Below are 14,422 nucleotides of genomic sequence, written 5' to 3'. Positions count from 1 at the left end.
CGGGCAGAAAGCCATTCTGTCCGAATATGGTCCGTTCCAATTTTTTCTTTCACAAATCAATTTAGGAACTCTTTCGGACACTTGAACGGTCCGAGAAAGTTCGTAGAAGGCAACATGTTAGCTGAAGATTCAAAGTCTGGATGCTTTTTGGACGACGACGAGCAAAACGAGTTTGGTTACCCGGGTCGATACATTTAAGTAAAAATGCGAGATGGTTGTTCTGCAAGAGTAGAAAATCGACATCTAAGATTCCAAATCAGCTTCAACGGTGTCGTTTGTGCTAACTCAAATTCAATCCATGAGGTTTTTTTTTCTTTCTAAAAAGTAGTGATTTTGGAGTTGCGAGGATTCCGGCCAACGACGATGATGTGGTTCTGCAAGACGGACGTCAAGGAACAGACAGACACAAATATGAGTGATTACCTCATTGCTCTTTGTGGCGTTGCCGTATTTCTTCTCCTTCAGCTGTTGTCATTGAAAAATTCAGCATCAATGCAAACACAAAAGGATACGATGTATATTTGAAAACCAAGCAAGCTGCATGTCGTGTGATTTTAATTTTTTTTTTTAACATACTGCGTGTCGAAAATCCACCGAAAGGCATCCATGGGAGTAGTCCTCGATATCCATGACTTTCGTGGTATTGGTCACGATGAAAAACTGTCGGCTTCTAGCGTAAAAGATGAAGAAAGATGACGTCTTAATTGTTGAGGAGCGGAGGCAAATGAATTCCAAGGAACGCAAATGTTTTCGTGAACTTGATTGTTTTCTGCAAGCAACAGCAGAACATGCGGTGTTGAGTTGAGTTTTTTTCAAGAAATGAAAAAAAAATCAACTCACAGATGAATTTTGTCACTCTATATCCTGTGTTGAGGTTTTGTGTACTCACACTGTGCCAGGTGGGAGGTCCCTACATGCCCCCAAAAAAAAGGAAAAAAGAAAAATCAGTTCTCACAATTGTCTTTTCTTGTGTAACAATTGAACGTTTGCACAAAGTAGAAATGCTCACTTGTCAAATGTTGTTTTCACTTTGAGTTGATAATCAACTGCTGGCAGTTTAACCAGGAGCCTGAATGACGACAACAAAAAGTGCATTCAAAAAAAGGCCCATCTTGGCTTTAAAGAAAACAAATCCAAACGGATAACTTTTTGTTGAATTGCAAGCATGAACAATTCTGCTGTTCGGAAAAGATATTCAGCCTTTTTCGTGTCGATGAACAAAACCTCTTCTGCATCTTCTTGTGACAGACAAACTCCTCCCATTTTTTTTTGTTCAGGTGGAAAACTGATGTTGTTGCAATTTTTTTTTCCAACTTTCCAGGGAGCGCTCCTGAATGACTTTTGCAACGATATCGACACATTCCACCAGGATGCACGCTTGCAAAATTGGTGAGAATTTGGACCGCCACAAGAGCTTCTGAGTTTGAAGCAAAGCGGCAACTGACCTGACTTTGGTGGTGAATTGCACTCCGGTCTTGATGACGAGAGGTTTCTGCGGATGCGTCGCCATGCACGGCTGCTTCTCCACCACAAACGAGCTGAGGACGCAGCACACACACGGCTTTGATGTCGCACAAAGCCGTGGTTTCTGCCTGCCGGCTTGGTTGCTGAGCTCACCTCTTGATAATGTGGTAGATGAGGTATTGAACGCGTTCCTCCATCTGCGGCTTCTGCATGGGGATGGGGTCGCTCTCGTAGGTGACTTTCAAAACCAGCTCCCCAAGCTTGTCCAATTGCCGCTTCACCTGGAACAGACTCTGCGCTGTCAGAGTGAACCTGAACGAGGACGGGAGAAAGAAATTGGATTAGATTATGTTCACGCTTCTCGCTGGAAAAATACATTCTCGATAGGGTTGATGTCTTTCCCAGTTTTTTTTTTTTAGGTTTCCTCTCTAAGCTATGCTATCTTCCACACTACGAGGCAAATTAGCGACACAATGTTATTCCTTCCATTGAGACGATCATGTGACTGGAATTTCATGGTCAGCAATTTCAATTACCAACTCTGCAGCTGATCAAGGCTGGTGAGCAGCGGACTCCCGATGGCGGCCATTTGCTGTTTGCGCTTCCAGTCGCGCAGCTCGGCGTTGAGCTGAGAATTCATCAGGTCGTCAATCTGCTGGATGATGACGGCTATCTTGGACAAAATATCCTAGCAAAAGCGTTGAACAGGAAAAAGTGCGTGCAATTAAAAAATGGGCGTTTTTCTTAGCTTCATAAATGTTATCAATTTATGCAATGAAAATGGCTCAGGCAAAATGTTTGTACTTGCTTTCATTCCCGACTCTGTTGGATAATTATCGATTTTGCGGGTTCACTAACATTGCCCCCTAGAATGTTAAAAAAAAAAAAACAGTTTTGCCCCCGACACAATTTTTTTCAGATTGAGAAGAAATTGAGTGGTCAAGTCACATGAAAAAGACTCAAAGACCCACAGTTGAAATTGGACAGGGAGTCGCCTATTTTGGTTTTATTTGAAGTGAATTTCGTCAGTCATGCCCAGCACAACATTAGAAAAATTAGCCTTCTCGGTAGCCACAAAAAAAGCCTCGAGCCGGCCAATTTGACTTTCAAGTGGAAAATATTGCTCAAAATCACTCAGTAGTGGCGTCTGGAAAATGAAAAAAATAAATTCTCAAATTGACCCAAGGACATGATTGTTGTTCTTGAGAAATCAACAGAACAAAAAGGTTGTGTGTGGTTGACAACATTTGGTCACTACAAAGTACCTTCCTTTTGAAGTCAAGTCTGTTGAGTATTTCCTGTAGTCTTGTTACTTCCTGTTTCATGAGCTCAGAGTTCCTCTCGGATGGATCTGCGGCACATCAACACCGCATCGTATGAACACGATCAGAAGAGAAGTCACGACTTCTGCTTTTTTTTGCGCGCACACCCAACCTCGAGACTGCAACGTCTTGTAGCGGAAATCAAAATCATCCTGCAGGTCCTCGATGTATTTGACGTCTTGGTCCATCATCTGCACAACAATTTATGTTTTCACTTGAATTTTTTGAATCGGCGCTTCCGTTCAGAGCATTTGAAATTCTGCAGACCTGCACACTTGTGCGGATCATCCCAATTCGGTGGTCCATGTTCTTTTGCCTCTCAAAGGACATTGAAGTTTGCAGGGATTTCTCCAGTGGTCCCTGTTTCAAAATGTTGAAGGACAATTTTAACTCCCAAAAAAAAACAAAAAAACAACTAAGACTCACAAGAAGACACACAAACCTGCTGCTGTATACAAGCACTGGACAGGATCCGCCGTTCTTCTTTGAGGCAGTTGGAGATCACTCTGGCCATAGCTGCAGAGTTGCTGGCATATTTCACCTACAAAGTCAGACGGCAGAAAACGACAACTTACTGATCATGTCGACTTGGATATAAAATGTCTGTTAATTCTGCAGACATAAATTGAACTTCCCCTCCCAGGTTTGCATGCATTCTTGTCACGGAGATAAAGTACAAAAGCTTTTGTGGTCAGAAAGGATTTTCTTTCTTTCTTTCATCTGAATACAGAACGGAACTCACTTTTTGCAAGTGACTAACGACACCTACAAGCCATTTGCTTTTCAACACTATTGTAATGTTTGTTTCTTTGGTACTCCAAAATTATTCATGGGTCATCATGATCCATTGCATGTATAGTCACTTAAAAAAAGAAAAGAAAAAAAATATTGTAATGTCTGTAAAAAAACATTTCCAAAAAAAAACAACAAATGTTGTATATTTTTTTTATTGTAAAAAATGTGACTGTGTTTGCAATAGAATACATTTCCAAGAAAAAAAGTTGCATATTTTAAAGAGAAAGGCATGTTAGGAAAGATGAAGCTGTTTATTTATTTTTGCATTTTTTTTTGTAAAACATGTTTTAATTAAAAAAATATATTTTCTTGGAAATACATTTTGTAATATATTTTGGAAAATAAATGTAGATTTTGGAGGGGGGAAATGCACATACCATTTAAGGTAAAAAAAAAATCAGGAATGTATTATCATTATTGTTATTATTCTCAATCCATTAGCCGATCCACTGCTCCTCATGAGGGTCAAGGGGAAAACATGTTTATTTGGTTTTTGTTTTCAGTTCATGACACTTTTAGATAATGAAAACCCCCAATTTCATCACATTTGCTGTTCCTGATAAAGACCATTTAACAGGAAGTTAGGCATTAACAAAAGATTATAATATATGACTCACACCAGACAATAATTGAGGACAGTTATCTCCTAATTCAAGTAAAACCGGTTTGGTTTTGTATCAGGTGACAGCAAGCAACAGAGCAAACAAAAGGTACATTCAATAAAGCTCCCAAAACAAACAAAATGTTTGTGGGAAGCAATCTACCTGTAACTGCTGCTGTATGATCTTCATGTTGTGTCTCTGCAGAAAGTTGTGCTCCTGAGACAGCGCCACCGCCAGCTGGGACAACAAGCTGGAGAAGAGCACCGCTGCCATAGAGTGGTTGTCAGCGGCCGTGTCCCTAAACACAGACAACATTGCAAAAAAAAAAAAATTATGCGGTGAAAACAATAATGACGGAACGCACAGCTGCCGTCACATGCGTGTGACCCGCTCCAGATAATGAGACAAAATTAGATCAATTGAAAAGTGACATTGTCATTGACAAGTTTTATATTTGAATCGGGGAGAGGGTCAAACCCTGGCTAGGCCATGTGAGAGAAATGGGAAAAATTGTTTGCTGTCTCTCGTTGGGAAAACAAGATGACTACAAATTAAATCACACCGCAGAAAGAACAAAAGACACTTTTGCCAGGGGGCAGTGGTCAAGTTCAACATCAGACTTAAACCCCGAAGAGCATGTATTTTACCAGCTAAAAAGGATATGCAACTTTGTATTGAAATACTGAATCATTTCATTGTTCGTTTCTAAAACAAGAACAACCCCGAACCCCATCATTTTTTTAAATACGTTATATTTGAAAATACAGGGCTTTTTTTTGCCTCTGAAAAATATACACACTACTGCTTTTTCTACAAAATATGGAACATCTGTTTTTGCTCTTACTCACCAATCCTGAGCCTCAATCCAATTGGCCAGACCCTGCCTGATGTCCATTGGAAAGTTGTCATCATACAAATAACCCACATGTTCCAAGAGTCTCATCTCCAGCTGCTGAATTTGCTTCCATTGGCTCATTCTGCACACCAGAATGAAAACAGAAGTGATCTTGTTTTCAATTCAAATACATTTTAACTATGATAAAGCGTTTTCCATCCAGATAAAGAGTTGTTGTGTGCTCGTAATTACCTGACGTGTTCTCCGGTCGGTGTTTTTCACCATGTGCACGTTTCAATTTTGACTTTCGTTTTCAGTGCACTTCATTTTCAGGAAATCATCTTGTTCTCGTTATGCACTTGGAAAGCTGCCCACGTTTGGGCTGTTTTTAAATTTTACTCTTGTTTTGGGTTTATTTGATCACATATATTATAGTCAGAGTACAATTCAGTCATCAAAATAAATAAAAACAATTACTGTTATTTTAAAAACGCTGTTTAACGCGGAAGCCTCCGGTGCTGTTGGCTGCGCTCGTGCTCATTTTCGCAAAGGATTAAAAGTCACAGTGGCGTTTGTAAATATACGTCAGAAAATGCTATTAAATTGTTTATATTTATAAAATACGGACATTTTAAAAAGGAATCTCACTGTCTGTGTCAATTTGGAGGACACTGAAGACGAAACCAGGGCAAAAAAGTACTGCATCGTTTTGGGCTTTGCTGGATACGTAAACGCGGCAGCCATATTGGATGGGTCAAACCTGTCCGCAAACAATTGACTGAATTTCATAAAATGCCAACCTGCCAAGTGTATGAGGTTAAAGCCTCAAATTCACACACACTGATTTAATTGGGAAACTTAGACACCAAAAACAATTGATATGACTTTGAACCTAATGATCAGCATTTTTGAGTTCATCATTTATTAATTAGCCTTGTTCGTTTGGTGTTGTATTTTGGAAACAGATGTTTCTTTCGGTCTGTTTTTTTTCTACAAAGTGAAGACGATGACTAGGTTGATGATTAAGTTGAGTTGCAGCTCGTTCACTTCCTGGTTGGGCTGAGTCATTCTCACAAGTGATTTGGTATCATTGAAATATTTGAGTTATGTTGACCAGCTTGAATACCACAACAACTGATAATGTAACTTTCCCATCTCATCATGTGTAAATATCAGCCACCAACCAGTGTGTTTAACCACTTTATTCATTCTTGATGTTTGTTTTTTTTTTAAACAGATGAGAATCACTAATGAGTCATTCATTGATGGGTTATCGCCCAATTGCCTCGAGTTAGTGAACCACATTATCAGAAACTGCGGGTTTCCCAGTGAGTCGACTGATTCCCACGAATGATAAATTGACTCATCAACTAAATCTTCGGAGGTTGCTGTGTCTCCAGAGAGTTGGCTAAGTCAGTTAAAAGATTCAACTGAATCATCCCATGCAGTTCACCGTGTTTTAGGTGAGTGCGACATGTTTATGCAGTCGCTCGATTCAACAGAAGCAGCCGCGTTTGGGGCGCTTGTCATGAACTTAAGTCAGCACGTGATTCATTTGAATCATTGATGTCTGCAAACTTGAGTCAAAGCTCCCAATTAAAGCGAGTTTGTTGCTTTTCCAGAGAGACAATTAACTTGAGTTTGGCATGTGAATCAACAGATTGACACAATCACGACAAAACCTCGCTCTTGTTGATCCATCAACCGTGTGTCAAGACCAACTAGTGTCTTGATACTTCAAAATTGTTAATATTAAGGCTATGATTTTATAGCATATATATATATATATAAAGTATGTACAAAAACGCTTAAAAACATGAATACTGTCCAAAAAAAAAAAAAAAAAATCTAGACATTAGGGCCAACAAAAAATAGGATCATACATCAAGAAACACACAAAGTACATTTGCTTACAGTTAAATTAAAAAATTAATTTTATGAGTGGAAATGGGAAGAAAATATACAAATCCTGGTAGAACATCCTCCCAGTCAAATTCTGAAACACTGCAGACAGTACGCACCAGCGTGTGGCCGATTCATTCATTCAAGTTCATTGCACTGCGCCTTAATCTAAAAGCTTGGAGTGCTCTATCCGCGTAATGGTCCAGTCCGGTGCCACTCCTTTGGTAAACTCCCTTTGAAATCTGTAAGCATTCCAAAAAGAGCAGGAAGTCAAAAAAGGGGAATTGGAAAACGCCACAATACATTTGTAAGCAATCATTAACAGGCACTATAGAATTCAGGTTTAGTATGTTTAAATGTGTTAAAGGTATGTGGGAGGAGTAAAACTAGTGTATAAAAACAGTTTCAATACGGTCTCAAGACAGATTTGAAGCTATCGCGGGTGGGTGTGGAGCATGCAGTACACCCACGATAATCACAGTCGTTGACACTCACTCATAGTTAGCGGTGAGCAGCCTCTTGCTTTCCGTCTCTCCCTCTCCTCCAATGGCCATCTGGAAGATACGAGTTCCTTCCAGCGTGTCGTCGGGCAGACGGGCGCTGGTCAGGTACCAGAAACGCATCAAAATACTCACAAACCTTCTCCCTGGTGGACAAAATGGTAATCAATATGCTGTTATTTCAAAAGAACAGTTTGAATCAGGAATTAAGACAAAATACCAGTAGTATAGTTCTTAAGTCAGGGTAATTGAAATGTAAAGTGATAATACAATTGAAGACGGTGTTAGTTATATTTGAAGCTAAACAACAAAGTCATGTCTGAGAATATTCGGAAATTGTGTTTGCGACAGAAGCTGAAAATCATATATCATATAGCGGATATTTGATTGTTTTCCAGGCTGACCGTTGTCATCGTAGTAGATTCCCACGTCCCCCGGCGTGGTGTACATGAGCTCGTCAGACCGGGCGGACAACGCCGTCTTGTAGCTTGGCGGAAGAACGCTGCACTTCTCCTCCAGCTTTCCGATTAACTGCGCCAAAAATGTAGGAAATAAAAAAGAGACCACCTTTCAAATGCACGAGGAATACTGGTGAATTCCTCAACACAAATGGTCCGTCTTCACTAATATGTTTTTACTGGTCAGGAGGACTCAAAGAAGATGTGCTAATTTGACAGGTCTGACATCCCCAACCAGCAGAATTCTTGATGTGACGCCATAAAAGCGTGCCTACAGGCTTGTGAAAATGCTGCTCCGTGCTTACGTCATTGGCCACCAACCCCTCGAGAGCAGCAAACTGACACTGGGACAGCAGCTTGGAAACATGGCAAAAAGCCTGTCGACACAAAACACACAATAAAACCCTAATAAAGCATTGCGTAATATTTGTAAATGACACCAGGATACTTCCAGACGGCAGACTGACTACCACTGACTTAGTGAACTGAAAATGTCCTCTTTTAGGTTGACACGTCACAAATTAGATCACCATCAGTCAAACCATTTAAGCCGTTTTCTCAAAATGTCCTCCTTGGTCAAATCAAATCACATAGAAGGCTTTGTTTACTAATGGTGCAGTCGGAAAAAGTTAGCGCTTTTGCCTTTTGTAGTCATTAAAATCACAAGAACCTGTTTAGCCCCTTCCGTGAACTCCTCTATGTTGAACTCGGAATCAAAATAGGCTCTGATGAGGAAGTAGTAGACCCGCGTCCGGAGCCAAATGAACGGGTTCGGGATACCGACGACCACCACCTTTTGATGGGGTTTTGGTTCGCCGCGGTCGGAGCTGTACGCCCGCAGCGCCACCACTTCTCCGACCCCGGCGGGGGATAGAACACATAACTGGGATGTTATACACCGCTTTAGGTGGACGCTTTCGTGGGTTGTAAGGCGACTAAAGCCGCGTAACGATGAAAACTTGGAATAATTTCTTGATATGAAGAGCGCCATCTTGTTTAGACAAATTTCCGGTCCGTTCATCTGTATCGTCGTGTTGTTGTTTTAAGTCAGTATTTTGTTTTATCGGTTGGTACACACATGTCAACGTCATTATAAATGTATAAATTAATATCGTATCAATGTTGATTATTTTAGACACTAGAAAAAAATAAGTAATGTTAAAACCAAGAATACATTGAGGGTTGTTTCTGCCAGGACATTAAAAATGTGACACTGTTTTTCCTGTCCGTCTTCTTGTATACTCCGCTTGTTATTGTTTTGAATGTTTGGCTTTATTGGTTGGCCAACGCATTTAAAGGTTTACCTAAGTTAATGACTTGAATTCGTACAAATACGAGTGAATACAAATTTTAGGGTTTCCCATTAAGCCGTTTTTCCACAAGGAGGAACTCTGGTTGCTGGCGGAACATTATGAATGTAACACAAAACACTGCCGTGTCCTGTACATGGCGCTCATGTTGCAGTTTATCCTCAAATGGCGACTCAGAAGAAAATATCTGTACCAGTGTTTACAGAGGTGGACAGGAATATTTTTCTCCAACAAATATATCCACAGGTAATGTTTTCAACTCCACTCACACCATGCTGCTTGCACATCAACTGATCAAATTATTTGAAGTCGTACCCGATTTAGGCACACAATATAAAACGATTATTAATAAATCTTTTGCAATTTTTTTATTGGTTGGACTATCGATTTTTTTTTTAATTTTGCATTCACATTTATCGCCAAGTGTTTTTGATTGTTTATAAACTGATTGTTGTTTGATATTGTTTTGTAATTAAATGCAAATTGATTAAAGGATTTGGACAATTCTAAAAGCGCAAAATGATGAATCTATTATTAAAATAATATAAATTAATTTATTGATCAGTTAGTTGTCGATTAATTATGACACCTGTCATTGCAACATGTTCGCATGTTTTTTTTAAATTTACATGCTAAACAAATACTGAAAATAATGAAAGCAACTTTTAGCGGTCTGTCTCGAAATGCATTTTTTTTTAGCACTTTAGCATATGTGGACTAAGGCACAATATGTCTGGGAATAAACATTACTGTCCTACACAGGTTTTTGGCATACTCTGTTAGCATGTTTGAATTTGAATTTAATTTTCTTCTCCAGCGTGAACCTGCCGTGCTGCGAGGAGTGTGTTTGGGACCCTGCGTGGACAAGTGGACTGTGGACTATCTTGCCCAAAAGGGAGGTGACAAGGAAGTGAAGGTCCATGTCTCCAGTGTGCCACAGATGAACTTTCTTCAAAAAAACTTTGTGTATAGGTGGGCTGTATCTTCACTTTTTGCAATAAAAGTCAATTAAACACAATTCATATTTGCAATATAAGTCAATTAAACCCAATCATTAAAAGTCATCAACTTGCCTCATGCTGGGTGACAGGACGCTTCCGTTCGACGAATTTGTGAGGCGGACGTCTGAGGAGAAACACGCAGACTTTTTCTTGTGTGAGGTACATTTGGATACAAGCTTGTTGTGTCATTCTCATCCGCACGTTCTAAAATATTAAATCTCATTCCAGGACGAGAGCTATTATCTTCGGTCCCTGGGAGAAGATGTCCGAAAGGTACCCAGAATTAAAAATTGACCATTGTAGCCATCCTGGTACTCCAAAATGAATCGGGAAGTTTGATATTTTCAAGCAGCTCTTTTAGGGTCATTTGGCCATTTCCAGGCTGACTAGTCTCATAGATTTTGATACATTTCTGCAGAATTTTTTAGTCTGACTCACTCTGCCTTTCTCGTCTTTTCCCCAGGAACCAGCTGACCTGCATCAACAGTTTCCCGAACTAGCCGAGGACTTTCACATCCCGAACTTCTTTGAGCCGGCTCAATTCTTCTCCAGCGTGTTCCGCATCAGTTCACGCCGTCTGCAGCTGTGGACGCACTACGACGTGAGTGTGGCAGCCAGGCCAGAAAATAAACGTTGCCGTTTCAAGATTCTAGCCTCAAACTTTCCAGGTGATGGATAACCTTCTGGCTCAGGTGACGGGGAGGAAGAGAGTGGTTCTTTACAGCCCCCAAGATGCATTGCATCTCTATTTGACAGGTAAATCCACCACCAAACAAGGTGATGATTTCTAGTGCTATTGTTCAGCGATTGGTGCTGGCTCCCTCTTGTGGTACGTGGGAAAAAAAATACTAAGTATAGTTCAGTTGCATTGAAATTTGGAGTTCAATATTTGATACAGCCTAACCCTAACGTTTAATATATCATTTAGCTAAATTCACCCGCAGCGCCAATTTTACTGATGGACACGATTAAGGTGGTCATGTCTATTACAACGGGATGCACAAGTCTCAAGGACCCATGTCGGAAAAACTCATTTGGGGGAAAAAAATAAAATGAGTGTGACGTCTTTTTGTTTCTCATCCTTTCTAGGTGACAAATCTGAGGTCTTGGAAATTGACTCGCCAGACGTCAACTTGTATCCAGAGTTTGTGAAGGCTGTACGATACGAGTGTGTGCTAGAGCCTGGAGATCTGCTTTTCATTCCTGGTAAATTCCCTTCACTATTTCCAGAGCGTTAGTCCTCAATAGGGTTGGGTGTGAGCCAAATTCTAATCCAGCTGACACAAGATGGCCGCAAAATATTTTGTGTGTATGCTTTGGCAGCCCTGTGGTTCCACAACACTCTGGCGCTACAGTTCGGTGTGGGCATCAACGTGTTCTGGCGCCAGCTACCCGCCGACAGCTACGACAAAAAGGACCCGTATGGCAACAAAGACCCGGTGGCTGCGTGTCGCGCCCTTCAAACCCTGGAAAGGGCGCTGCGTTGTCTCGACGAACTGCCGCCGGAGTACGCCGACTTTTATGGTCGCCGCATGATTCACAGAATCCGAGAGCGGACGTTCTGCGACCGACCATCAAGGCCTCCAGTGACCTCGGAGTGATTTTACTCCATAAAGTGGAATTGGATACCTGCTTCTGATTGGCTCATTTGGTGACATTCCTTGGTAAGTTGGTCGAAGGATGAGCCATGGAATTTGCTGCTTCAAACCAAATCGGCTTCCTGTTCAATTTCTGGCATGGGTCCTTGACTTTTTTTGTGTGTCCTTCTACACGGTAGAGATGTCCTCACAAATTCATGTTGATTTGGGAACGTGGCGTCTGCGGCAGATTTTCTTTCTAACTTTGCAATCAAGTTCGAGTGGACTTCATCCATAATGACAGAGACAGGGACTTCTCTGATCCTAATAAAACAATCGCAGGTTAGAGTCAGTGATAAAATTGCAGCAAAGGTTTTGACACTTTATTGCACAAACATAACTCATGTTTGTATGACATTCATAATCAAAAGCTTTTTTTTTTTTTGTAAACAGTGAAGCAGCATCTGCCCCAGTGTCTTTGACGTCTTCACCGCTTTGAGTCCCGGATGTCACATTTCTTCAGTATCATCTAAATGCTTTGGCGTTGAATGCAAAGTGAGCAAAAAAAAAAAAGACAAAAACACTCGGAAATGTGCACTTTCATTTGCAAAGACACACCGAACGCACACGCTTAATCAGTCACTCTTGAAAAAAGTTGATAGCAACACTACGGTGAACAGAAGGCAAGGAGAGCGTCTGGGAGGCAAGCGACTCTTTCAGCATCGTCCTTCATGTGGCGCTTCGGCTCGAAAGCAACTTCCTGGTGTCTTACCGGACACAACGAGAGATGGCACATGAGAAGTACGGTATTTGCTACGGCGTCTGGGCCATGCCGCGGCTGGACTTCATCTTCTCCAGTCGCTTATTGAGGTGGCTGTTGTTGGACTCCAGCTCGTCCACCTTGTCCAGTGCGGATCGCAACTAAGGCAGTCCAAGAGAAAAAGAGAGGGCAGATGGATCGATGTGGTTCTTGTGATTTTAGTTAGCCTAGCAACATGGAAACTTGACATTTTTTTTGCAATTTGTAACATTTTTGGTCTGCCTCCTGTTTATTCTGGGTGTAATTCCATTGTTGGCCACAAAGTGGCCGCACAATATTTTGTTTTAAACAAGTATTTCAAGTTCAGTCTTAAGATTCAAATCCTCTTTGATTATGCTTTTCATCCCTACAGAAAGAGATATAAAGTGTTCTAAAAACTTTTTTTCACTTAATGCAGGGCTGGTCTGGAAGTCAGCCCTTACTGTACTTGCGTTAAATCCAATTCTAGAGGTAACTAGTGCAACATCCATGACAATTACAATAAGGAAAATAATTACTATTAACACAATTATGACCAATGCACTGATAAAGAATTTGGGTGATATTTAGGGTTTAAATGATTAATTTAGGGCATGAGAAACATTTGACGGTCTCGGCTCTTGGTAGACTGTGATAAGCGGCGTACCTCTCGCTGCAGCTTCCGCTTCTCCGCTTTGAGCTCATCCTCCACCTTTTCTGCATTTTCAGCCGCCGACTTGTAGCGGCTCACCTGACCCTCAAGTCTGCTCACCTGTGCAACGATGAAGAAAATAGGGTTTAGAAAAGAGCTGGGAAAAACAAAAACAATTTCTGTTTAGGAGAAAACTAAGTTTGCAATCTTACGTTTTGTTCCAATGCAGTCACTTCTTGTTCAGCTTTTGCTAGTTTGAACTTCATGTCGTTAATTTGCCTGCTGGAATCTCCTGATTAAAAAAGAAAAAAAATGTTTGAACTGCAGGAAAAAAAACATTGTTGTGCACACTTACTCTGCAGTTCAATGATGTTGGGCTCATTGCCGTTTTCCAAATGTTCACCTTCTGCACTCAAACTGCCATTGGTGCCATTTTTCTGGTCCACTTGAGCTTTTAGCTTCTTTATCTGAAAACACAGCGACGAAAACAAAAAACATGGAGGATCACAACAACCTAAGTGAATGGATAAAATGACAATTTTTTTTAAATTTTTTTAGCTAGTCTTATTTTAACTTGTACCACTTGACTGATGGTACCTGTACGATTTCTTTGGGGCAGTCTCATTTTTTATCTTGGCAGTTTTTTCTGGTCAGCCTATTGCTCACGAAATACAGACTCATTACATTGATCACATCTTGGCCAATCAAAGGAGTGTTTCAGAGCAGCTTACCGAACGTTCGGGAATGATCGAGGAAGGCATTCTATACATATTCAGTTAAAACGTCAACATACCTGCTCTATCATTTTTTCACGCTCGTCCACTAGTTTCCTGAGACGAATCTCTGTTGGGGAGGGGGGGTAAAAAGAAAGTTTTGAGAACAGCAACAAGCCACAAAGAATATCAGGGGTTTCTGGATTAACACAACACAAATCAGAACTGCACAAGGATAAATAAGTGAACATACCAGGAGTGGGTGGAGCCAAAGGTGCGGTGTGAGGGGGGCTGTGTTGGGAGGCAGATGCATGCAAAAAAAAGGTGCAGGCATCCATGGAGGGGTTGACGGAGCACAGCGTGAGGGAGGTCGGTTAACATGCATACAAACTCAGGAGAGGAGGCCGCACAACGCAGACAACGACAGCACACAGTACCGCCCCAAGAATAACAAAATGACATGCTTGCACAATCTGACAGGACAGCACACATGGGCAAATATGTGCACGAGCG

General features: G+C 41.0%; 4 protein-coding genes across 6 annotated transcripts in view; 1 reads left to right on the top strand and 3 right to left on the bottom strand.

Annotated features, from left to right (window-relative positions):
* stat4 (signal transducer and activator of transcription 4) overlaps positions 1–5,580 on the bottom strand; it is a 30,887-nt gene extending 25,307 nt beyond the window's left edge. The window contains exons 1-14 of the mRNA XM_088314927.1: positions 5,271–5,580; positions 5,032–5,160; positions 4,346–4,481; positions 3,229–3,327; positions 3,054–3,146; positions 2,899–2,977; positions 2,730–2,815; positions 2,001–2,152; positions 1,618–1,776; positions 1,446–1,538; positions 1,010–1,069; positions 890–910; positions 577–670; positions 424–465 (exon numbers count right to left, since the gene is read on the bottom strand). Of these exons, the coding sequence (XP_088171053.1) occupies positions 424–465; positions 577–670; positions 890–910; positions 1,010–1,069; positions 1,446–1,538; positions 1,618–1,776; positions 2,001–2,152; positions 2,730–2,815; positions 2,899–2,977; positions 3,054–3,146; positions 3,229–3,327; positions 4,346–4,481; positions 5,032–5,159 (1,242 nt within the window). The 5' untranslated portion in view covers position 5,160; positions 5,271–5,580. The remainder of the gene's footprint in view (positions 1–423; positions 466–576; positions 671–889; positions 911–1,009; positions 1,070–1,445; positions 1,539–1,617; positions 1,777–2,000; positions 2,153–2,729; positions 2,816–2,898; positions 2,978–3,053; positions 3,147–3,228; positions 3,328–4,345; positions 4,482–5,031; positions 5,161–5,270) is intronic.
* A 623-nt stretch (positions 5,581–6,203) lies between these two features.
* On the bottom strand, positions 6,204–9,043 carry maip1 (matrix AAA peptidase interacting protein 1). Its single transcript, XM_088315968.1, has 5 exons — positions 8,549–9,043; positions 8,184–8,255; positions 7,825–7,951; positions 7,416–7,566; positions 6,204–7,162 (listed from the first exon to the last, which is right to left on the bottom strand). The coding sequence occupies exons 1-5, from the start codon at positions 8,897–8,899 to the stop codon at positions 7,084–7,086; spliced, it is 780 nt and encodes a 259-aa protein (XP_088172094.1). The 5' UTR covers positions 8,900–9,043; the 3' UTR covers positions 6,204–7,083.
* Positions 8,694–12,950, top strand: tyw5 (tRNA-yW synthesizing protein 5). The gene is made up of 8 exons (XM_088315967.1): positions 8,694–9,434; positions 10,006–10,160; positions 10,279–10,348; positions 10,418–10,462; positions 10,653–10,790; positions 10,858–10,945; positions 11,279–11,395; positions 11,513–12,950. The coding sequence occupies exons 1-8, from the start codon at positions 9,354–9,356 to the stop codon at positions 11,788–11,790; spliced, it is 972 nt and encodes a 323-aa protein (XP_088172093.1). The 5' UTR covers positions 8,694–9,353; the 3' UTR covers positions 11,791–12,950.
* LOC148323872 (leucine-rich repeat flightless-interacting protein 2-like) lies at positions 12,135–14,352 on the bottom strand. Of its 3 annotated transcripts, none has more exons than XM_088315970.1 (6): positions 14,163–14,352; positions 13,990–14,039; positions 13,552–13,663; positions 13,409–13,488; positions 13,212–13,316; positions 12,135–12,687 (listed from the first exon to the last, which is right to left on the bottom strand). In XM_088315970.1, exons 1-6 carry the CDS (start codon positions 14,245–14,247, stop codon positions 12,580–12,582), a joined length of 540 nt encoding a protein of 179 aa, XP_088172096.1. In that variant the 5' UTR covers positions 14,248–14,352; the 3' UTR covers positions 12,135–12,579. The 3 variants fall into 3 exon arrangements, with proteins under 3 accessions (XP_088172096.1, XP_088172097.1, XP_088172095.1); XM_088315971.1 differs by having other exon boundaries at positions 13,600–13,663; XM_088315969.1 differs by having other exon boundaries at positions 13,990–14,352.
* Positions 14,353–14,422: the final 70 nt, after the last annotated feature.

The sequence above is a fragment of the Idiotropiscis lumnitzeri genome, chromosome 14 (genome assembly GCF_059441095.1).
Source record: "Idiotropiscis lumnitzeri isolate Australia: NSW breed Sydney's pygmy pipehorse chromosome 14, RoL_Ilum_1.0, whole genome shotgun sequence".
Taxonomy (NCBI): domain Eukaryota; kingdom Metazoa; phylum Chordata; class Actinopteri; order Syngnathiformes; family Syngnathidae; genus Idiotropiscis; species Idiotropiscis lumnitzeri.
This window is presented reverse-complemented; position numbering and strand designations above follow the sequence as displayed.

Coding starts and splice junctions, on each gene's coding strand:
- maip1 (XM_088315968.1), bottom strand. CDS start 8,899: ATGAACGGACCGGAAATTTGTCTAAACAAGATGGCGCTCTTCATATCA. Junction 7,952..8,183: donor AGGGGTTGGTGGCCAATGAC/GTAAGCACGGAG, acceptor TTTTTGGCGCAG/TTAATCGGAAAGCTGGAGGA. Junction 7,567..7,824: donor AATCTACTACGATGACAACG/GTCAGCCTGGAA, acceptor TTTGTCCACCAG/GGAGAAGGTTTGTGAGTATT.
- LOC148323872 (XM_088315969.1), bottom strand. CDS start 14,247: ATGGATGCCTGCACCTTTTTTTTGCATGCATCTGCCTCCCAACACAGC. Junction 13,317..13,408: donor TGACTGCATTGGAACAAAAC/GTAAGATTGCAA, acceptor ATCGTTGCACAG/GTGAGCAGACTTGAGGGTCA. Junction 12,688..13,211: donor AGCGGAAGCTGCAGCGAGAG/GTACGCCGCTTA, acceptor GGACTGCCTTAG/TTGCGATCCGCACTGGACAA.
- tyw5 (XM_088315967.1), top strand. CDS start 9,354: ATGGCGACTCAGAAGAAAATATCTGTACCAGTGTTTACAGAGGTGGAC. Junction 10,946..11,278: donor ATTGCATCTCTATTTGACAG/GTAAATCCACCA, acceptor CATCCTTTCTAG/GTGACAAATCTGAGGTCTTG. Junction 11,396..11,512: donor AGATCTGCTTTTCATTCCTG/GTAAATTCCCTT, acceptor ATGCTTTGGCAG/CCCTGTGGTTCCACAACACT.